Below are 24,387 nucleotides of genomic sequence, written 5' to 3'. Positions count from 1 at the left end.
AGTTAATTTTGTCATTTTAATTCATTCCCTCCCAGGGCACTTCATAGTATATGTTTCTTAGGCAGTTTTCCTCAGACTTCAATTCGTTTTGCATTGATTTTTTTCACATGAGATCATATCATAACCATTTCCCTTCACTCTTTGTAACCTTTTAAAAGGCTGCTGCACAGCTGTCCTGTGGCTACCCACAAGTTTAGCCATCCCTCTCTTGTGGGAGATTTGGGGTTTTACAAACTTGTTTATTCATTTGGATATTTGCTTATTTGTTTATTTTTAGTATTATGATTAAGCTTAGTGAATAGTTTTGAGTGTGTATCTCTTTACAGATTTAGGATTATTTCCTCAGACTTGCTACAGTTGAAGTTAAAGAACAGAAATCATTTCTACACTGTATTCCAGAGTATCCTATCAGCCAACCCTCCTATCTGTCAGAAATTCAGGGTGCTAGTTACCAAGCTCCTTGCCCAGGATGAAATATCTTAATTATAATACATACTTATAACTTAGTATGCAAAAAGGGGGAGAAAAAGATCTCAGATTTTTATGTGCATTTCAGTTTTAGGGATGCTGAATATTTTCTCACACCTATGATAAATAATATTTTTTTGCATAGTTAGCTTTGTGATTTGCTTATGTTTCTCTTTTCTCTAAACTATTTCAAGATTGAAATGAGCACTCAATAAAAAAAGGAAGCCGTTTTCCACATGGAGTTAGGCATATTATATAAATAGAAACCAAAAATCAAGTAAATATAAATATAAGTTATTTATAACTTAATAATTATAATAATTATATGTAATATAGAATATTGTATACATATATATGCATACATATATACACACATATACATACATGTAAAATTTTGTAGGCCCAAGATGGGGTTGCTTCTGCCTGGGGTGCCCCATCAGCAAACTGAAACTTACATAACCTTCTTGTCCCTACAAATGTTCCACTTGACCAGAAAGGCAGTATATCCAGTCAGTTAATCTCCAAAAGCCAAATCAACCCTGGGTCTTCTCATCCCAAACCAGGCTAACTGTGAGGCCCCAGCCCATCAGATACATTTTATTTTTCTTTTCCTTGTTCTTTATTCTTTATCCCATAAAAGCTACGGCCCCATTTTACAGTTCTCCAAAAGGAGAGAATCCACTTCATGAAGTGTTAAGTAAACTTTGTTTTCTTTAATCATTTTTAATAGTATGCATGTATGTGTACATATATATGTCTGTATATACATACATAGGTATACGTGTGTATATATGTATGTACATACACACTGGAGATATATACATACATACACACACACACACACACACACAACTGTATTCTAATAATTTTTAAATCTTCTTATATGAAATGATCCTTTCCTAGGAAAATCTAATCTCCTAAAGTTGATTCAAAAGAAATAGAAGATCTGCATAAATTAATAACTTTGGGGCGCCTGGGTGGCTCAGTTGGTTAAGTGACTGCCTTCGGCTCAGGTCATGATCCTGGAGTCCCGGGATTGAGTCCCACATCGAGCTCCCTGCTCAGCGGGGAGTCTGCTTCTCCCTCTGACCCTCTTCCCTCTTGTGCTCTCTCTCTCTCATTCTCTCTCTCTCAAATAAATAAATAAAATCTTTAAAAAAAATTAATAACTTTGAGGGGGGAAATGGAACATTGTCAAAGATAAATCTGAAGTCAGAGCCAGCTTCCAAGGCAACTGTCCCAGGTCTTCGACTAAGCCAGCTATACACATTCCTTGAAGACTAAAAACACCAAGAGCCAGAGCAATATGCAATGGAGAAAGGGCTTGCAACCCAGTAGCAAAATAACTGGCTTCATTTTCCTTTGTTTGTTGTCATTTGCAAAGACTGTGATTTTTAGTAATTGCTTCCTTAGTTGCTTTGCTCAGATTAAATTTGGTCCATGATACTTTAAGAGTTGTCAAAAACCCTGTGTAAACACACACAGAACTCACAGTGACCCCAGTGCAATGGGTGCAGCCCACCAGCAGCCAATTTAATCAAGGGGGAATTCAGAGTATTCACCACAAGCAATTGATTTTCAAGAGAAAAGTCAGCAGGATCAAACAGCCTGTTGGGATGAAAATCCCCTGAATCACCCCTATCACCGTGTTTTCTAGCAACTAACTCCTGACTCCATATAGAGTAATAGCCAAATTACTATAATTATCCTGCAACACAAGTGGCATATCAACATTATTTTAAACGTGGATTTTTTGCATAATCTTTCATTATTATCATTCATCCTCCCATTTGGAAATGGCAAACAACAACAAACTGTGATCTACCCCCAAAAGAAGAAAGGTCACCAAGAGAACAAATAAAAGGGCTATTTACATGTGAATATACTAAGAGAGATGTGTTTTACAGTCAAATACACTCTTGAAATTCATTAAATGCCTTCTCCCCTGCATCATAAATATGGGCAAAACAGACATCACCTACTGAGAAAATAATCCCAGCACATAATGATCATAACGAACATAAATAAAGCCACTTTTCTTTCAATGACCTCAAGGCCCTATATAAAAATGTGTTTGTATTTCTACCATCGTGAAATGACTGGCAGCAAGCACACCAGTCATAACACAAGTCCTTCCTAGTGCTGAACAGGAGAATATGAATATGGTCCCCAGTCATCTTGCTCTCTGCAAAATAACATTCTTAACTGGGCGCCATCATTTGTCGCTGATGCTTTTAAAAGCATTCGAAAGGACGCAGAAAGCAGTACTTGAATTAAGATGGATAAATCAGCAACAGATTTTGTTAAATACAGCTGACCCTTAAACAGGGGTGTGAACTGTGTGGGTCCAGGTACACACAGATTTTTTTTTATATGTATACAAATATGGTACAGTGCTGTAAATGTATTTTCTCTTCCTTATAATTTTAATAACACTTTCTTTTCTCTAGCTTACTTTATTGTAAGAATATAGTAGATAATACATACAACATAAAAAATATGTGTTAATTGACTGTTTAGATTATCTGGAAGACTTCTGGTCAACAGTAGGCTATTAGTAGCTAAGTTTCTGGAGAGTCAAAAGTTTTCCCGTGGGTGGGGGGTAGGCGTGGGGGGGGGCACACAGACCCTTGTTGTTCAAGGGTCAATTGATATGAAAAGGCTCACCAAGACTTTTGAGGCAGTGTCCCTGACAAGACTGGGTTTCAAGTCTGCCTCATCTTCCTGGTATGTTACCAGTCCAAAGACTCCACCTTGAGAACCCCTGTAAGAGTTCAAGCTGTCAGCCTTGGAGATAATCACATGAGTTGGGCATAGGTCTGGTATTATATACTTGTTTTATCAACATCTCTAGCAAAGCATCAGAACTCACATGGTTAATTCTAGAAAAGAAAAGTTGGCAAGAGTGGCTAAAGCTTTGAAAGAATGCAATTTTGTTACCTTCATATACCAAAAACAAATTTAGTGGCTACAAAAAGACAATAATATTCAGATTGTGATAAATACAAATTGGTGTCTCAGGCTTTGTATGAGCATCAAGTAGAGCAGACTTTGTTGCCACTATCTGCATAATTGCTGTGGCCTTGTAGTCTTGCCCACAAGTCTCCAGGGAACTGTTAACACAGGACCCTAAGTGTTATGGCTGAATTGTGTCTGCAAAAATTCATATATTAAAGTCTTCACCCCCAGCACCTCAGAACGTGACTATATTTGGAGATAGTATCTTTAAAGAGACAATTCAAATAAAATGAGGTCATATGGGTGGGCCCTAATCCAATATTACTGGAGTCCTTATAAGAAGATCAGGACACAAACAGGGAAAAAGAGAAGACCATGTGAGAGACACAGGAGGAAGACACAGCATGGACAAGCCAAGGAGAGAGGCCTCAGGAGAAACTAACCTCACCTACACCTTGATCTTGGACTTCCAGCCTCCAGAACTGTGAGGAAAATTAATTTCTATTGTTTAAGCTCCCCAATCTGTGGTACTTTGTTTAGGGCAGCCCCAGCAAACTAATACGGAGTCCTAGTGGGTCACTAAATAACTACAGAATGTACTGGGTGTTAAAATAGTGTTCTGAGATATATAATGCAAATATTTTGGCAGAAAGACTGCTATGCTCTAAACACAAGTGTTTCATCCATATTTGGAATCCATGTTAAAAGAAAAATAAAGTGAAACAGAAGGCAACCCAGGCATATAAAATGGAACCTTAGGAAGAGAAGCTAAAAGGCTATTTGATACACAAATAAGATTTGACTTGGCCATTGTTTCTTAGCTCCGGCACTGGAAACTGGTTTCAGATGTTTCTTCCTCCTACAGAGAGAATCTGAGGTAAGAAGCAAATGTAAGTCCAAAGAAAAGAAATTTAAATAAAACATAAAGAAACATTTCCTGACAAAAGTAATTTTTACATTTAATTTAAATTTTAAAATTTAAAAGACAACATTGCTATGTTTTATATGGATACATTATGAAAATCATATTTTGAAGGGCCTTTTAAATATCTAGTAAGCAACACTTTTCCTGAGTGGTTTGGTTACAAGGGGCTACACTGATTATTCTTTTGAAAGCCCACAAATCTGTTACATAGAACTAAGTTTCTCCCTGCCAAGGGCACATCAGTTCCACAGAGATTCTGCACAGTGGGCCCTGGATGCATAATGAGATTCACAGATCTGAGCCTGAGACTCCTGCTCCCCAGGTCACACCAGCCTATATGACAAACAAAAATTGCTTTATGCTTTTTTTTCCCAGTTTTAATCAGTAAATGTGGCAATGCCAATACAGCTGCGGAAACGCAGGCTGTGCCCTATTTTGCCTTATGCATCACCAAGAAGTTTGCCAGCTCAGTTCTGATTCCAAAGTCTTTACTGTGATGATGCAGTGAATAAAAGACACAGCATGATTTTCAAATGCTGGGCAGGGCCAGTAGTGGGGCCAACTGGAAAAAAAAACAAAACTATTTTGAGCCATTTTATTGTTACCGGAAGAAAATACACATAAACTATCAGGCATATGCAATATCCTAATGTACGTTCACTAAGTTTTCAGAGTCTTAGTATCTTAGGGGATCTTAGATCTCATTTAGTACAATCTCTCACACAACAAGAAAATCTTTTCCTAAGCATCTATGACTGTTTCTTAATGAATCCTTCCAAAATTGGGAGAAACTGCTACTTCTAAACTAGGCTTTTCACTATATAAAAAAATAAATAAATAAACTTTTACTAACGTTTCTTTATATTGGGACAAAATCTGCCTCTTTAGACTTTGTTCCAACTGGTCCCAGTTTAGTCCCAAGGTTTAGTAGATAGAAATCAAAATCTACAAGTGTGTGCAAAAGGTTATATATGCAATATGAGTGGCTGAAAAATGGAAACATATACAAGTTACTCAAGTAAAATGCAAATTGAATGTGCATGGTTAAATTTTTTAGATCCAATGAAAACTTGTGATATGGCTGAAGTAACAAATAGCTAGTAGGCTGATTATAATGTGGGTAAGTAGCTAAAGAGGGAGGGCCACTATATTAGCTTAAGAATGTTGAGCCTTGACATTAATCCGCTCAGAAGGGTGAGGTTGGTGTGGTATTGCAAGTTTCACAGCTGGTGGGGAAAGCATAGACCTTGAGCCAAGGATTTGAGAACAATGGTTTATTTGGGAGGTGATTTCTGGAAGCATCAGTAGGGTGGTGAGGAAGAGAGAAAGGGAAGAAAAGGCAGCTAGTAAGCAATGTGTCATTATACAGATTACCACTGTGGACAGCTGGAACCAATCCCATAGAGGAACTCTGGGAAACAGTACAAAACTAATGTCGTAGAGTTATCCCACCCGAGAAGTGAGGGAGCTGGGGTATTTATACCTGGACTCCTGACAGTTGTGTAAAAATAAATGTTTTCAAGGCTGATGGGAAAAGACTAGGCAGGCAGTGTTCTGGTGTGCGTTCCCTCAGAAGCAGACCTTGAGTCAAGGACTCCAGTACAACCGTTTATTTGGGAATTGATCGAGACAGAGGCATAGGGGGACAGGGACATGAGACAGGGAAGCAGAAGCTACTCCTGGAGTGTTAACTTCCTGGCAATTCCAGCCTGCCTCTTGCATGGGCCAGAGTGGCCTTCCACAGTTCTGGCAAACCCCACAGACCCAAAGGTGAAGATTCCAGCACATGGAAGCTGTCCAGAGCACATGCACACACACACAAGCCTGAAGGAAATGGGTGGGCCACTGAGAATTCCTTAAAGTGGTAACTCATTACATAACTTATTGAAGTGAAGAAAGCCAATCATGTATCCAGTGTAGTAGACACACCACTGGAGTTTACAAAGCCACCCAAGATAAAAAGTCCCCTTGCCAAGCAGAGAGGGCTGGGGCTGGGCTCCAGGTCCGCCCAACGCTGATGAGCTTGAAAACCTTGCATGAGCTTGGACGGGTATAAAAGGAAACAATGTCACCAGTCCTAGTCTCCTATATATCAAGTTATGAGGATAAAATGAAATAATATATATGACAATCCTTTGAAAAGTAAAAAATACTAAGCAAAATTCAAGGTATAAAGCACAATGATGTGTGCTCATTTGAAACAAGAATTTTAGTTCATATTTTAGAGAAATTATATTTCTTTTAACTTGAGACTTTCATCAGAAAAACAATGAACGGAAGATCATAGCACATTTAGAATTTTCTCTGAGTCTCATTCTTTGTTGTTGTTGAAGGAAGATGGCAGCAAAATGTGTTGATGACTCTTTTCTTAGATATAATAAGCTGATGATGATTTGTGAATCCATCCCTGAGTTATTTGGAAGCCTATAATAGTGCTCCCTGATGACAATTTCATAATCATCTTTGTATCAGTGAACATAAAGCTGGATTTTCAAAAATAAACAAGGCACAGAGGATAACGAGAAGTTTTCCTATTTCCTTCACTTCCCATTTTGTCCTAGATAAGGAATTTTAAGTAAAAATATTAAAGGTGGTAGAGAGAAGTAAGACTTCCTTCAGCTCCCATATCTGGGCTTTAAAGTGTGTGTTTTAAAGTCCAGGGTTCAGCCTAAATTTTGAATTTTGTTTTACCCATATAGTTTCTAAGATAGGAATTTTCCATTCATTCTACGTATGGAACATCATAGTTGTCTCAGGGCTACTCACAAACGCACTGGAAAGGATTTTATCTTTTCAACTTGTTTTTTATGACAATAGTCACAGGCGGAAATACAAACAAATTTTTTGAGGACTTACTCTGTGCTTGGCACCGAGCTGAGCACATATGTAGATTCTAACATTTAGTCTTCCCAACAACTTTTTGGGTTAGATACTATTTTTATCTCCATTTTACGCATGAAAAAAATCAAGCCATAAAACTTATTTAATGCTGCCTTTGAGAAGAATTTATGCACTTGAAAGTGACAAAGATAACTTATGGTTCAGGATTGTGTCATGCTGAAAAGTTCTTTAGAACACTCCAGTATCTCTTTGCTGAGAAGCATGGGCAAGCCAGCTTTCACTATTAAAAAATAATGACATCAAACCTTTCTTTTAGGAAGAGTGTGGTCGTCAGTACAAAAAGGAAACACCTCTCCATCTGTGGCTCTGTAAGTTCTCTGTAATGAGTATGAACATTCAGATAAGCTCTGTACATCCATGCATGTGGTTCTCAGCGAGGGGATAAGATCAGCCAGATAGACACCTGCCATTGCTTACATTGACAAGTCCTTTGCCACTGCCCAGTGTGTTCTTCTTCCTATTTTTGAACACCCTTGATATCATCCTTCACACATGAGAAAGCAGAGCAATTCAAAATGCCCTGATTTTAACCTTAGAAGGCTCAAGTAGGTGAAAGGCCAATCACAAAGAAGTAACTATCACTAACAATGATGGTCAACATTTAATGAGCACCAAGTCTGCTCAAGACACAGAGTAAAGTGGTGCCTGGGTGGCTCAGTCGGTTAAGCATCTGCCTTCGGCTCAGGTCATGATCCCATGGTCCTAGAATCAAGCCCTGCATCCATTGGGCTTTGGGCTCAGTAGAGAGCCTGCTTCTCCTTCTCCCTCTGCCCTTCCCCCTTGCTCATGCTCTCTCTCTCTCTCTCAAAATAAATAAAATCTTAAAAAAAAAAAGACACAGAGTAAAGCCCTTGACATGAGTAATCTCAGTGAAACTTCACAACACCCTCATGTAGGAAGTATTAATATTATTCCTATTTTACAAAGGAAGAAACCCAGATTTAGAGAAGTTAATTAACATATCCTGCATCTGTCTGGTTTAAGAATGGAAACACTTTACCTGCAAAGATACCCATGGATGTAGGAAGACCTCATTAAATACCAAAGTCTGAGATTACCTAATTTCACCTCATGAAGAACCTGATACAGACAATATTTAAAAATCAATTTTTATTATTTCATATGGCTAGAAATAATTTAAGCAAGTTAAAAATGACTACTTGCAGTAGACCTGTACTATATAATAATTTGTCAAAGACACAAACACAAAAGCACTAATTGGTGGGATTAAAACTTAAAAGCATAAAGAACTTCTCAAGTTATTGACTTGAAAAAACACATTATATTTTGATGCATGTGTGTGTGTTTCTGTGTGTGTAAAATGCTGAAATACTATCAATTATTTCACAATGAACATTCTTAAGGCAGGCATTCTGAATTTAAGGAACCTTAAGCTGCAGGGCCACCATCTCTGTCTACCCCTGTGCACTTTTGGCCATCTGTGCTCACAGATGAGTGCACCAGGTATGATCAACCATGGAAACTATACCTTAAAGGGAACTGGAGAAGGAGACATAAAATAAGCCATCTAGTTCCATCACTCCTCAAAAGGCACAGTGGTATAGAAGGCATGGATGTAATTGCTGAAGTGTTCCTGTGATAGCCACTGTACCTTGACTTCCTTTAATGCTTAGCTCTTCCGGTGGCTGCAGAACATCATCGGGGTGTGGGATGCAGAGTCCGTGGAAGGGCCCCAGGTCAAAGCACTCATGCAGGAGCTGCATGTTTACTCTTGAGCACACACTCATGAACCCGACAGCTACACCTTCCACCTGAAACATCCAAAACATCTCGTTACTCTATCAGACCCCAAATGAATTCTCATCATGAAACTTCCAGGAGCCCACAGCATGCGGGTGGTTAGTAGCTTGGCAGGCACTTTGAGATATTTAAGGGAGGGAGGAGTATTTTCCTTCAGAAGCTCTAGTGTCCAGTACCATGCATGGCACACACAACATGCCCCAAAAAATGTCCAATGGATGACCAGTGTGAACAGTCCTAGAAGTGGATACATAACTTAGGGAAGTTGCTAGAGTTCTAGAGGGAAAGAACATGTGTCCTCTTTGCCCAGACCTGCCCCATATCCTTCTATTATCCCATAGGAAGGCCAGCCTTCCTGTCCACTTTCTTCCCCTCCACCATGCACAGTCTCAATAAGACCAGTCATCATTCCATCGATTGACCCTGGATTCAGAGATGTTCATGGTCAACTACTCTTTCAGATTGGAACTTTGATTTTCTTGAATTCATTCATTTATTTGATTTGGTGGGGATGTATGAGCGAACTAAACTGACAACACTTGTTCACCATGTGGGTCTGATTTACAAATACGTCACCTCCTAGCATCCGAACAGATACCTGGTTCTGAACCTCTTAAAACAGTCCCATTAATTTAGGCCTCTGATGAATACACAAGTGGGAAGATAAGTGGGACAGCGTGATATAATAAGAAATACATGTTTGGTCTTCATCCCTGGTTCCTAAAACACTTGTAATTTCCTGAGAGGAACATCTTTTCTTTTTCCTAATAAGCTCCTTTGGGTAATACCTATGTTTATGCTAATGAGGTGACTCCCGGAGAATGGGAGCTGATTGTCAGGGAAACCAAACATGTGATTGATTAGAGGGTTGGAACTTTTGGCACCTCCTCCTGACCTCTAGAGAGGGAGGAGGGGCTTGAGATTGACTTCAGTCACCAGTAGCCAATGATATAATGAATCGTTAATGGAACCACCATAAAACCCCCTCAACAAGGGGAATCAGGAGTTTCTGGATTGGTAAACACATGGAGATGCTGGGAGAAGACATGCCCAGAGAGGATACAGAAGCTCAGGGCCCTTTCCCCTGCACCTCGCTGTATGCATCCTTTCCATGTAGCTGTTCCTGAGTTGTAGTCTTTATAATAAGCAGGCAATAGTAAGTCAAGTGTTTCCCTGAGTTCTGTGAGCCATTCTAACAAATTATCAACCCCTAAGGAGGGGGCTGTGGGAACCCCTGATTCATAGCCAGTCAGTTACAAGTACAGGTGACAACCTGAGACTTATGACTGGCACCTGAAGTGGGGGCAGTCTTGGGGGCCTGAGCCCTTTCCCTGTGAGATCCACACTCACTCCAGGTAGTATCAGCACTGAATCGCAGGACACCCAGTTGGTCTAGGGAGCTGAAAATTTGGTTGGTGTAAGCAAAACCCTACATATTTGGTGTCAGAAGTGTCAGAAGTCAAGAAAACAAGTTATCTTCTAATGAGTAATTAGCCGATCACACCTATTCTTGGTAGTGATACAAATGAACAAAATTTAACTCTGTCATAGTCCACACTGACAGGTATCTATGATTGAAATTCTTTATGATGTTCCTTCAATAATTCTGCATATCATTCTTCCCTGCAAGGAAAGCATTTAAAATTTTAAAAGAGAGCAAGAAAGAATGCATAGTTCTGTAGTTAACTAATCTTCCTGTGGTAATTATTGTGCAATATATATATACTTGAGTGTGTGTGTGTGTATATATGTATATATATGTAATATATATGATATATGTATATACATACATATCATATATATATCAAATTGCTACATTGTAAACCTTAAACTTATACAATGTTATACAATTATATTTCACTAAAATTAGAAAAGAGAGAAAACTAAAATAACTCCTCGTATTAATTATAACTTGAGTTTTAAGCAAATTCTGGTTGACTGATTTGACTGCAGCTCCTGTTAGAAACCAGCTTTACTAGATCCTATTCCTCAAGTATTCATGCTGTATTTCTTGAGACAACCACCCTGTACAGGAAGCAAAAGAACTCATCATCGGCATTCCCTAGTCCCAAGAATGCAGTAGCATCCCATAAATGTCAGTCAGAGAAAATGGTTAATATTTGAACCTACTAAAGCACAAAATTAAGCTACAACAATACTCAGTCTTTTATATGGCACATAGAAAAATTGGGCATTAAAGTATTTGTTCTCAAATGTGCCTTCTAGTCGAAAGTCATTTGTTTTCAAACATGTGTTTGAAAAATAAATGTGAGACTCCCTTTGTTTTCTTCCTAATGCTGGAATACAAGAGGAATTCTTAAAAATTAATTTTTCCATGCGTACTCTTTTCTTTACAGCCCCCCACCCCACAACGATACTAGCTGTACAAGGCTGGATTTACACAGCTGTTTTATAAAGCCACCGGCACTTTAATAAAAGTCCAAAATAAACATTTTAATTTTTTTCCCAAATAACAAGTGATTGTTTGTCTTGTTTGCACTCATGAACAAAGGCTGCGTAGCCACAGTTGTCTGGCTTCTCTGTAATTTTAGGCCCAAGACTCAGCAGACGCTGATTAACCAATCCATCTACCATATGTGCAGAAAGAGACGGCCAGCCTCACTCTCGGCAGGGAAAATTGGCATCCATCTTGGTTCACATGGAGATGTCCTTCTAAGCTACAGCCACGCTGGCGCAACGAAACTTCGATGGCCTGAAATACCTTTTGCTGGCTTCATGGCGAGCTGCATGTGCATGATAAGAATGTATTATTTATAAGACCGCTGTTAGTAATGAGCTATTACACTAATGGCTCATTGTGTTTGGAATTTGATTTCAAATGGCATGGATCACACATTCTGATGAAAATGAGAAAAAACATGTTTTGCCATTAGGAACAAAGATGTAACGTTCTCCAATTCCACAACCTGTTATATTCCCGTCATTCATCCTCGGTTGTGACAATTCACAAAAGTTCACAATTATGAACTGCAACAGCGCAAGGACATATTGTGGAAATGTCTGCTTTTCCCTTTGAGTTTCTTTCAAATAACTATTCTGATTTGAGAAACACCATTCTGAAATATGAATTTGTGGGAGTATTCAAATTCAAATCTTTGTGTGTGTGTATGTTTTCTGGAAAAATAGATTCAGTGAACTTCCTTTACTTGAACAATGAAAAGGCATTGATTGTTGACTGCTATCTAACCTCTAGGCAACAGAGATAACTTTCCACCACAAAGGTGTCTTCCATTATCTTATACTAAGAGAGCAAAACTGAAAGTTCTGCTTATTGTCCTTGTTTTTCCTGGGAGGTTATACATTAGGATACATAAAGCTCTGGTTGCTAGAAATCCCTACATGCAGTGGCCTTGTCTTCAAACACAGGCCCATTTAGAGACATGTGTGCCCTGTATCATTCACGCTTCCTTCTAAAAAGCCCTACAGTCACTCATCCCTTACGGGTGACCATACTCCATAATGAGGGTGCTCTTACTGTGACCACTGCCAGCTTTGATCCCCTCTGCCTCATGCCAACAGCAGGGCTGAGTTGGCAGGCTCTGCCCACCCGCAGGTCAGTGGTGCCTGTTCGGACCACTGCTGCCCATGCTGTGGACGATGCCAAAGCAGACGCTCTGCCCATCTGTCTCTAGGAGCCGCCCTTGGCCTCTAACCACCCTTCCCCAAAATCTCAGTTTGGAGTAAACACCAGATGTCAAGGTAAGCCAGGATAAAGTTATGAAAAGCAACTTGCACAGCAAAGTGATGACTCAAAACTCCTCCCAAGTAGCTATCAAGCCAAAGAAAGCCTGCACAGTTAAAAACCTTTAACTAGTCAAGAGTTTCCTACTTGGCACAGGCATAGATCCCAGGCTTTCTATGTGCATGGCCTGTAACTACCATGGGCCGGTGTGGGAAGAGACAGATCTGATGCACTCTGTTCTGTGATCTCTGGTCAACTGCAGTCACCTGTAAGCATGGCATGTTGCCCATAAATGCTTAATCAGCAACTGGGGCGGGGAAAACCCTGATTTAGCAATTTGCCAATCTCTGTGGTGTAAATATTCCCACTGTGGCCAATTTTAAGCTACCAATGTGATGTTACTGAATGGGGAGTTGGGAAGGGATGCCCAGTAGCCACTATTATATAGTATTTCCACTAGAGAGATGATAGACATAAATAATCTCAAGAGCAAAGATAATAATAAAATAATTAGGAAGTGATGAGTGTTGAGCATTAACTTTGTTTTCTACCGTGACTGCACTGCAAGTTTATATAATTTAATTTTTAATAATGGCTGTGTTTAACAACCAGCTTGCAAAGTTCCTGAGGATTGAACACTTGGTTCTTGTGAGGCAAAATGAACTAGTTCCCACATACCACTGTCTGCAGGGCCAGCCAAAGAAAGTCCAGGTGGTTGGGAGAAGGGTCCGGGAGGCAGGTGGGAGGGGAGTGACAGCACTGATCTTGAACGTAAAAGGTTTAAGAAACCAGATACAGCTCAGTAGAAACTGGAGATGTGCTCCCAAGTCCTGGACTGGCTTCCCCTCTGTTAAGGAGGTCCTGCTTCTGCCCTTCCATTTAAAGATTGAAGTCCATGGTCGCTTCTCCACAGAATGTGAAGTGTCTGATGTCTGAGGTAACATGGCCTCTCAGAAACTGGGCTGGACTCCATTTGCCTCTTTAGAGACACCAAAAGATCCTTGCAGTGCTGGGACTGCAATTTTCAGCCTGCAACTTCCTCCGATGTTACATGCACTGAAAAATGTGTAACATGTGACTAGAGAGGAAAATACGTAGAGGTAGTCACTGCAGCTGCTCTTCATAAGCACTAACACAAGTGATTTGGGTTGAAACTGTCACCTTAAAAACAAAGAATTAAAAGCATTCTCCAGAGTGACATCAGCTTGATGGCAGCATAAAGATGTCCATCATTGTTGCCCCTGAGCTCAACAGCAAACATTCAGCATCCAGCCATGAACAAAAGGGCCTCTGAGGGAGCTGTGGCATCCAGTACCATACACCAAGGGACCTGGAAGAGTTTTGCCAACTGTGCATGAGGAAATAGGCAGACACACCTCGGTCTTCACTATGAATCCTAAAGAGGACTGGGTCCAGCTTGTCTTGGCCATGGTCCAGAAGCCCTTGGAGAATACAGACTTAGATAATCATTTACAGAGGAGAGAGTCTTTGTAAAAAGTACAGTTTCCAGAGAAGTTCTAGGACTCCACTGGAGCAAAAAAAAAGTATGAGTTTGGATGCACTGAAGTGAATGAGAGGAACAGTCTGGCTTTACCCATCTCACCCACCCCCCAATGAGGCACCGCTTAGGGCAAGATTCCTTGGCCCATGATTTATCAATGGGGAAAAGGGAGAGTGTGTGTGAGCGCCCAGCTTCCCCACCTGTGATGGATTCTTCCAAAGAGGCCCATTTCTTTTTCATCTCATCCAGAGTACTTAATTGGAAGCTCTATGACTTGGGGAGTGGAAAGAGTCTAGGAAAAGCAGCGAATAGTACTCTTGGAGGGCAATAAATGGACCTGATTCCTCACTGCATTGTGGATTGCATCAGGAAGCCTGCCCACAAACTGCTGGAAATATCTTCCCCATGAAACCCTTCAACTGGCCCACAAGTACTGCCAGCAACCTGTGTGCCTTACCCACACATCATCCCACCCCGTGGCCAGCTCCTGTGCACACTCCCAACAAAACCATGAGCAGGCTTTAGCAGACAGTTAGTGAGGACTGCAGAAAATCAGTCTGAGCACCTACCCTTAGAGACACCAAAGGATCTTTGGGAAAATAAAAGAGGTTGTCTTTTTGAGCACCTACCTTTGGGAAAATAAAAGAGGTTGTCAGCACACGGCCTGGTGCTTTGTAAGATCCAGAGAATGCATACGAGCTTAAGAAGTCTGCCACAAGAGGGAACAAGAAAGGTGGAGCAGATTTATCCATCGAAGATCTGAGAACCCCTCAGGATCTCTAGCAGGGCTGACAGAGGTATGTCTCCTCTGAAGAAAGTAAAGACTGGAGGGGGTAACTGCTACTTCAAATGTGAAGACAGTAATGAAAAACTCCAAGAAACATGAGAAAATCAAGAAAATGACATCAGCAAAAGATCACAATAATTTTCCTGTAACTAAAACCAAAGACATGGAGATCTCTAACTTACCAGATAAAGAATTCAAGATAGCAGGGGCGTCTGGGTGGCTCAGTCAGTTAAGCGCCTGACTCTTGACTTCAGCTCAGGTCATGATCTCAGGGTTGTAAGATCAAGCCCCATGTTGGGCTCCACGCTGGGCATGGGGCCTGCTTGGGATTCTCTCTCTCCTTCGCTCTCTGCCCCTCCCCCACCATTCACGTTCTCTCTCTCTTTCAAAAAGAAAAGAAAAGAAAGACCCAACTATATGCTGCCTAAAAGAGATTCACTTCAGCTTTAAGAAAACACATAGGCTCAAAGTGAAGAGAAGGAAAAAGATACTCCATGCAAGTAGAAACCAAAAAAGACTTTAAGCCAAAAACAGAAACAAGAGACAAAGAAGGTCATTATATCAATGATAAAGGGGTCAATTTGTCAAGAAGATATAACAATCCTAAATATATACAAACTCAATATCAGACCACCTAAATATATCAAGCAAATACTAAAAGATATGAAGGGAGAAACAGACAATACAATAATAGTAGGGGACTTCAATACCCCTACTTTCAACAATGGATAGAACATCCAAGATAGAAAATCTACAAGGAAATGTTGGACTTGAACTTTACTTTAGACCAATGGACCTAACAGACATGCACAGAACATACCATCCAATGGCAGTAGACTATACATTCTTTTTTTTTTCTAAAGATTTTATTTATTTATTTGACAGAGAGAGACACAGTGAGAAAAGGAACACAAGCAGGGAGAGTGGCAGAGGGAGAAGCAGGCTTCCCGCCGAGCAAGGAGCCCGATGTGGGGCTCGATCCCAGGACCCTGGGATCATGACCTGAGCCGAAGGCAGACACTTAACGACTGAGCCACCCAGGCGCCCCCTAGACTATACATTCTTCTCCAGCATACATAGAACATTCTCCAGGATAGATCATATATTAGGCCACAAAACAAGTCTTAGCAAATTTAAGAAGACTGAAATCATACCAAGTATCTTTTCTGACCATATGTTATAAAACTAAAAATCAGTAACAGCAGGGAACCTGGACAATTCACAAATATGTGGGGAAAAAAATTCCTGAACAACCATGGAGTTGTTCCAAAGAAGAAATCAAAAATGAAACAAAAAATATCTTCAAACAAACAGAAATGGAAAGACAAAATACCAAAACCTATGGGATGTTGAGAAAGCAGTTCTACAATTCAAACATATGGGAGGGGGGGAAAAAAGGAGAGAGGGAAACAAATCATAAGAGACTCTTTTTTTTTTTTAAGATTTTATTTACTTATTTGACACAGACAAAGACAGCGAGAGCAGGAACACAAGCAGGGGGGAGTGGGAGAGGGAGAAGCAGGCTTCCCGCTGAGCGGGAGCCCAATGTGGGACTCGATCCCGGGACTCTGGGATCATGACCTGAGCCGAAGGCAGCCGCTTAACAACTGAGCCACCCAGGTGCCCAACAGACTCTTAATGATAGAGAACAAACTGAGGGTTGATAGAGGGAGGTGGGTGGAGGATGGGCTAGATGGGTGATGGGTATTAAGAAGGGCACTTGTGATGAGCACTGGGTGTTGTATGTAAGTGAGGAACCACTGAATTCTGTTCCTGAAACCAGTATTTCACTTTTGTTAACTAAAATTCAAATAAAAATTAAAAAAAGAAGAAAAAGCAGTTCTAGGAGGTAAATTTATAGCAATAAATGCCTACGTCAAGGAAAAAAAGATCTCAAATAAACAAATTTACATTTCAAGGAACTTGGAAAAGGAGATCAAATTAAGCCCAAAGTTAGCAGAAGGTAGGAAATACAAAAATGAGAGCAGAAATAAATGAAATAGAAAAACAGTACAAAAAGTTCAATGAAACCAAGAGTTGATTTTTGAAAAGATAAACAAAATTGACAAAAAGAGGACTCAAAATCAGAAATGAAAAAGGAGACATTACATCTGGTAACATAGAAATACAAAGGATCATAAGCAACTACTATGAACAGTTGTATGGCAACAAATTGAACAACCTAGGATAAATGGATAAATTCCTAAAAACACACAACCTACCGAGACTGAAACATGAAGAAATAGAGACTATGAACAGATGAATAACAAGTAAAGGGAATGAATCAGCAATCAAAAACCTCCTGCCAAAGAAAAGCCCCAGACTAGATGGTTTCACTGGTAAATTCTACCAAACATTTAAAGAATTGACACCAATCCTTCTCAAACTCTTCCAAAAATTGAATATTTTATGAGGCCAGCATTACTCTGATACCAAAGCCAGATAAGGACATTACAAGAAAAGTATAGACCAATATCCCTGATGAATACTGACACAAAATTCTCAACAAAATATTAGCAAAGTGAATTCAACAGCACATTAAAAGGATCATACACCATGATCAAGCAGGATTTATCCCTGTGATGCAAGGATGGTTCAATATACACAAATCAATAAAAGTGATAAACCACATTAATAGAAAAATAAAAATCATATGATCATCTCAATAGATGCAGAGAAAGCATATAACAAAATATCACGTCCCTTCATGAGAAGAATGCTCAATAAATAGGCTATAGTAGAAAAAATATTTTAATTAAATAAAGGCCATTTACGACAAGCCCACAGCACATCATGCTCAACAGTGAATGGCTGAAAGCTTTTCCTCTAAGATCAGCAGTGGGACAAGGGTGCCCACTCTCACCACTCCTATTCAACAGAGGACTGGAAGTCCTAGCCAAAGAAATCAGGCAAGAAAAGGAAGTAGTAAAGTAGTAAAAGTATCTGTGTTTGAAAATGATATATGATCTTACATATAGAAAATCCTAAAGAATCCAACAAAAAACTGTTAGAACTGATAAATGAATTCGGTAAAGTTGCACAATACAAAACCAACATACAGAAATCAGTTGCATTTCTATACACTAACAATGAAATACCTGAAAAAGAAATAAAGAAAACAATCCTATCAATAGTATCAAAAACAACTGGATTAGAAGAATTAACATTGTTAAAATGTTCATACTACCCAAAGCCATCTCTAGATTCAGTGCAATCCCTATCAAAACTCCAATGGCATTTTTCATAGAAATAGAACAAACTATCCTAAGATTTGTATGGAACCACAAAAGACACCAAAAGAACAAAGCTGGAAGGGCACCTGGGTGGCTCAGTCGATTAAGTGACTGACTCTTGATTTTGGCTCAGGTCTTGAGCTCCAGGTCATGAGATCTAGCCCCAAGTCAGGCTCCGTGCTCAGCAGAGAGTCTGGCTTGAGTTTCTTTCCCTCTCCCTGTGCCCCTCCCCCTGTTCTCTCTCTCGAATAAATAGGGGTGCCTAGGTGGCACAGTTAAGTGTCTGACTCTTGGTTTCAGCTCAGGTCGTGATCTCAGGGTCCTGAGATGGAGGTACATGTCAGCTCCACTCTTAGCACTAAGTCTGCATGAGATTCTCTCTCCCTCTCCTTGCCCTTCCGACTTGTGCTCTCTCTAAAATAAATTTTAAAAAATCTTTTTAAAAAATTTAAATAAATAAATCTTTAAAAAAAGAACAAAGGTGGAGGCATCACACTTTATCTTTAAAAAAAGAACAAAGGTGGAGGCATCACACTTTGATTTCAAATCATATTACAAAGTTACAATAATCAAAACAGTACAGTACTAAGATAAAAGCAGACACAGAAACCAGTGGAACAGAATCAAGAGCCCAGAAATAAACACCTGCATATATGAGCAACTAATATTTAACAAGGGAGCCAAGAATACTCAATGGGAAAATGACTGTCTCTTCAATAAACAGTACTGGGAAAACTGATATCCACATATAGAAGAGTGAAATTGGACTCCATCTCACACAACTCACAAAAATTAACTCAAAATGGACTAAAGACTTAAACATAAGACTTGAAACTGTATCACTACTGGAAGAAAATGTAGGGAGAAGAAGCTCCTTGACATTGTTCTTGGCAACCATTTTTTTGATATGACACCAAAATCACAAGCAACAAAAGCAAAAATTAATAAGAAAGATGACACCAAACTAAAAGGTTTCTGCACAGCAAAAGGAACAATCAACACAATGAAAAAGCAATCTACAGAATGGGAGAAAGTATTTGTAAACCATATACTGGAATATTAGATAGGGGGTTGATATCCAAAATGCATAAAGAACTCCTACAACTCAACAGGGAAAAAAAGATCCAATTTAAAAATGGGCAGAGAATCTGAATAGACATTTTTTCCAAAGAATACATACAAATGATCAGCAGGTATATGAAAAGATGCTCAACTTCACCAGTCATTAGGAGATGAAAATCAAAACCACAATGAGATATTTCCTTACATCTGTTAGAATGGTTATCATCCACAAAGACAAGAGATAACAATTCACTGGCAAGAATGTGGAGAAAAAGTAACCCTTATGGGGCCCCTGGCTGGCTCAGTTGGTAGAGCATGCAACACTTAATCTCGGGGGTTGTGAGTTCAAGTCCCATGTTGGGTGTAGAGATTACTTAAAAAACAAAATCTTTTTTTAAAAAAAGTAACCCTTGGGGCACCTGGGTGGCTCAGTCGTTAAGCATCTGCCTTCGGCCCAGGTCATGATCCCTGGGATTGCGGGATTGAGCCCCGCATCACGCTCCCTGCTCAGCGGGAAGTCTGCTTCTCCCTCTCCCATTCCCCCTGCTTGTGTTCCCTCTATCTCTGTGTCTTTCTCTGTCAAATAAAAAAAAAAAAAATCTTAAAAAAAAAAGTAACCCTCATGAGCTGTTCATAGGAATGTAATGTGCTATAGCCAGTATGGAAAACAGTATGGATGTTTCTCAAAATATTAAAAATAGAACTGCCATATGACCTAGCAATACTACTTTTGGTTGTATATCCAAAAGAAACAAAAACAGGATCTCGAACAGATATTTGCACTCCCATGTTCATGGCTATTCTTAATAGCCAACATATGGAAACAATCTAAGTGTCCTTCAACAGATGAATTAATTAAAAATGTGGTATATATGCATACAATAGAATATTATTCAGCCACGAGAAAAGAAGGAAATCCTGCCATTTGCAACAACATGGATGGTCCATGATGGCATTATGCTAAGCAAAATAAGTCAGAGAAAGGCAAATATTATATGATATCACTTATATGTGGAATCTAAAAAAGAACACATAGAAACAGTAAAATTATGGTTACCAGGGATTGGGAGGCGAGTGAAAGGGGGGGATGTTGGTCAAAGGGCACAAACTTCTAGTTGTACGATGAATAGGTTCTTGGGATCTAATGTACAACATGGTGATTTTAGTTAACAATATTGTATTAGATGCTCGAAAGTTGCTAAAAGAATGGATCTTAAACATTCTTACCACAAAAAGGTACTGGTAATTATGTGATGTGATGGAGGTATTAGCTAATGCTATGGTGGAATCATTTTACAATATATAAATGTACCAAATCAACATGGTGTACACCTTAAACTTACACAATCGTATATGTCAATTATATCCCAATAAAGCTGGAACAAATAAAAGCCTTCTCTAAAAAACAAAGGCCTGACTAAACCGGATTGTCCATTTTGGTCATTAAAAGGCCTGACTGGGGTCTTCATGAATCACTACTTCTCAGTAGTTTTGTCTCATCATGTAAAGACATAGTTTTCAAAATGGTGCTGCTGGGCCCAAATATTCCTTGACTCTTCCTTTATTCATTAGCCTGAAGCTATAGGTCGAATGAACATATATGAAAGTCCTTAAAGGAGAATGCAAAAACCTAAATGTGAAAAAATAAAAATAACCCTTTCAATGAAGAAGAAACAAATATTATGGACTAGGACCTCAGAATCTAATTTTTAGGGCCAGTTCTCACCTTAAGAACCTAATGCCTTTATCTTTCTCAGGTCATCCTGTCCTTCACCACATATGGTTTCGTTTTCCATCATGTAGATAAATGTTTCACCACTTGGACTGCACATTGGAACCATATGGGAGCGTTTTAGAAATGCTGATTATGTCCCACCCTGAAAGATTGATCTACTTGGTCTAAGTATATCCTAGCATCAGGATTTTTAATTGAGATGTAATTCACTTACCATAAAAATAAACCTTTAAAGAATATACAATTCAGTAGCTTTTAGTATATTCACAAAGATATACACCTTCAACCACTAATTCCAAAACATTTTCGTCCCCTGGCCACCCCCATAAAAAAATGCCATACCCTTTATTAGTTGTTCCCCATCTACCTCTTTCTCCAGCCACTGATCTATTTTCTGTTTCTATGGACTTGCTCTTTCTAGGCTTTCATATAAATGGGATCATACAATACGCGGTCTTTGAGGTCTGGATGCTTTCACCTGGCATAATGTTTTCAAGGTTCAAACATGTTGTAGCATGCATAATTCTTCATTCCCTTTTATCTCCTAATAATATTCCATTGTATGGCTATACCACCTTTTGTTTATTCATTCATCAGCAGATGGACATGTGGGTTATTTCCACTTTTTGGCTATTATGAATAATACTGCTATGAATGTTTATGTACATGTTTCTGTGTGGACATCTATTTTCAATTTAGGAGTGGAACTGCTGGGTTAAATGTTAATTCTATGTTTCACTTTTTGAGAAAATGCCAGATTGTTTTCTAAAGTGGCTATGCCATATTATAATCCCACCAGCAGTCCAAGAGGGTTCCACTTTCTCCACATCCTCACCAACTCTTGTTATCGTCCCTCTCTTTTATTATAACAATCCTAGCAAGTGTGAAGTGGTATCTCATTGTGGTGTTGGTTTGTATTTCCCTGAGGACTAACGGTGTTGAGCACCATTTCATGAGCTTTTTGGCCATTTGTATATCTCTTTTGGAGAAATGTCTATTCAAATCCTTTGTCCACATTTTATTTAGATGATTTTTCTCTTTATTGCTATATGAATTCATTATATATTCTGGATACAAGTTCGTGGGCATGGGGATAGTCTAAAAGTCTCCCAAGTGGTTCTCATACAAACTGAGCTTGAGAACCACTGGTGTAGAACCAAGTCTCAAACAGATCATGTTATCAGAATAAAAGAACTTTTGATTCCAAGTTTCCCAAGAAAAGTAATATTCTTTAAATAGCTCTTACAGTTTTGTCAAAGAGAGAAATCAGTGTATGAAGAATCCCTGAACAATCATCCTAGAAGTAAAACTGCTGAATTCCCACCTTTGAAAGCTTTTCAATAAACTGGCACAAAGCAAAGGTCAAGTATCCACTTGAAAAAAACAAAACAAAACAAAACTAATTTGTGGTCATCTCTGCCTAAACCTTGGGATTCTATGAAGTATTCAGGTATAGGGCTGGGTACCCAAGGGTTCTATCCATGTTTGTTGATTATTATGATATGCAAAAGGCAACACAGAAATTCATTCTAAATAAGATTATCTTTTTGTCAAAAACAATCTTCAGTCCAAGCTTATATAAACCTCTTTTAAAGGCCTTTACAGAAATTGCCCTCTATATTTCTCATGTGATGCAAAGAGAACATCTTAGCTCACATTTGAATTGCTTTCTTTTCTTGATTCTCAAAACCATCAACAAAAGGCCGACCTTGTGAGGTCCCTATACACAAGTCAACAACAAGTCATTTGGAGGAGAGCTTCAAGCCTTTAAAATAGAGTACATAAATGTGGTTCCTGAACCAGCAGCATCAATATCACCCAGGAACTAGGGGAAAATGCACATTCTCAGGCCCATCCCAGACTTACAAGATCACACTATGGTGGGTCCCAGGAATCTGTGTTCTAATCACCCCAAGAAGTCATTTCAATGTATGCTCAAGTTTGAGTACTTACTACTTTAAAATATTTTCCTCACATTTCTCATACACACATAAAGCAGATGCCATTGGTCACAGCCCTATCCTACCTAAAGCTGAACAGTCACCATACATTCCCTAATTACCCTAAGGCACTAAAAGTCTCAATCTTTTTTCAGTCAAACAATTTCTCCATACCACTGAGCAGACGTTGTGAATATCCCTAGTTCAGCATTTTCAACCCTTAAGAATGCCCAAAGCTTCCAGTGGAGTAGGACAGGAGATAGAATGCCATCATGATATTTTTCAGGAAGGCCAATTTCAGCACACTGAAACCAACACAAAGGTCTAAAGATACCTCAACACACTTACTTTTAGCTATCAGAACTGGGATCGAATCCTCATTATCAAATCATGTGGGGACAAATGCAGAGAAGGAAACCACAGCTAGCTAAAATTCTATAAGGGAGGAGTGTCCCTCTGTGAATGCCTCTGGGGGCAGGGCAAGGATGAGAGACAGTCTCAAGAGTTGCAGAGTTGCCCACAGTGGCTGCCCAAGGTGCCTGCTCCCTGCTTTGAGCCGAGACACACCAAATCAAGCCAGCTCGCCAGCTCTCTTCTGTGTCTCTTCTTCCCCCCTTCCCTTGGGTGTAGGTAGACCACAGGGTCTACAGCTGTCAAACCAGAGGGGGTGGGTTCCATTTTTCTTTATTGCCATTCCTACCTCCCATCTCAGTAAAGCCTTCCGGGATGGATGATGTGGAATCAGGACACTCATGAAGCATGTCACGACTGACATGCTCATGAGGGCCAGGCTGGTTTAAAGTGGGGAAGATGGCCAGAGGAGGGTCATGAACCCCCAGGACACAGTAGGAATGGTGATGTGTTCAAGGGCACCTACATTGTCTATAGCAGCAGCTGTTCCATAGCTCCAATTCACTGGGGCCCAACAGCAGGCCTTCTGATATTTCCGGAGAAACTAGAAATTCCAATTGTTATATATACTTTCTTAATTTTGAAATGCTAGCCACTAATACAACAAAACTTAATCATCTATGATCTAAATCAAATCATGAGAAAACAACGGACAAATCCAAATTGAGACACGCTGCACAAAATAACTGACCTGTGCTCTTCAAAACGGTCATTGTCATGAAAAACAAAGACAGACCAGGGAGTTGTTCTGATTACAGGAGACTGAAGACACAGGACACCTGAGTGCAATAGATGATGTGGATTTACTTCTGCTATAAAGGACTGTCAATACAATCAGAAGAAGGTCTGTAGATTAGATAATAGGGCTGTAGGAATCATAACTGCTCTGCCTGATCACTGTACTGCAGTTACATCAGAGAACATTCTTGTTTTTAGGAAATATACACTGAAGTATTTAGCGGTAAAGGGGGCGTGACATCCACAACTTAAATGGTTCAGAAA

General features: G+C 39.5%; 1 protein-coding gene across 7 annotated transcripts in view; it reads right to left on the bottom strand.

Annotated features, from left to right (window-relative positions):
- Positions 1-24,387, bottom strand: part of CFAP61 (cilia and flagella associated protein 61) — a 301,246-nt gene that overhangs the window by 240,497 nt on the left and 36,362 nt on the right. For all 7 annotated transcript variants that reach the window (XM_073878452.1, XM_025876823.2, XM_073878453.1 and 4 more), the window contains one exon: positions 8,865-9,024. In XM_073878452.1, the coding sequence (XP_073734553.1) occupies positions 8,865-9,024 (160 nt within the window). The remainder of the gene's footprint in view (positions 1-8,864; positions 9,025-24,387) is intronic.

Source organism: Callorhinus ursinus, unplaced genomic scaffold, assembly GCF_003265705.2.
Source record: "Callorhinus ursinus isolate GAN/ISIS: 27379988/994484 unplaced genomic scaffold, GSC_fseal_2.0 scaffold29, whole genome shotgun sequence".
Classification (NCBI taxonomy): domain Eukaryota; kingdom Metazoa; phylum Chordata; class Mammalia; order Carnivora; family Otariidae; genus Callorhinus; species Callorhinus ursinus.
This window is presented reverse-complemented; position numbering and strand designations above follow the sequence as displayed.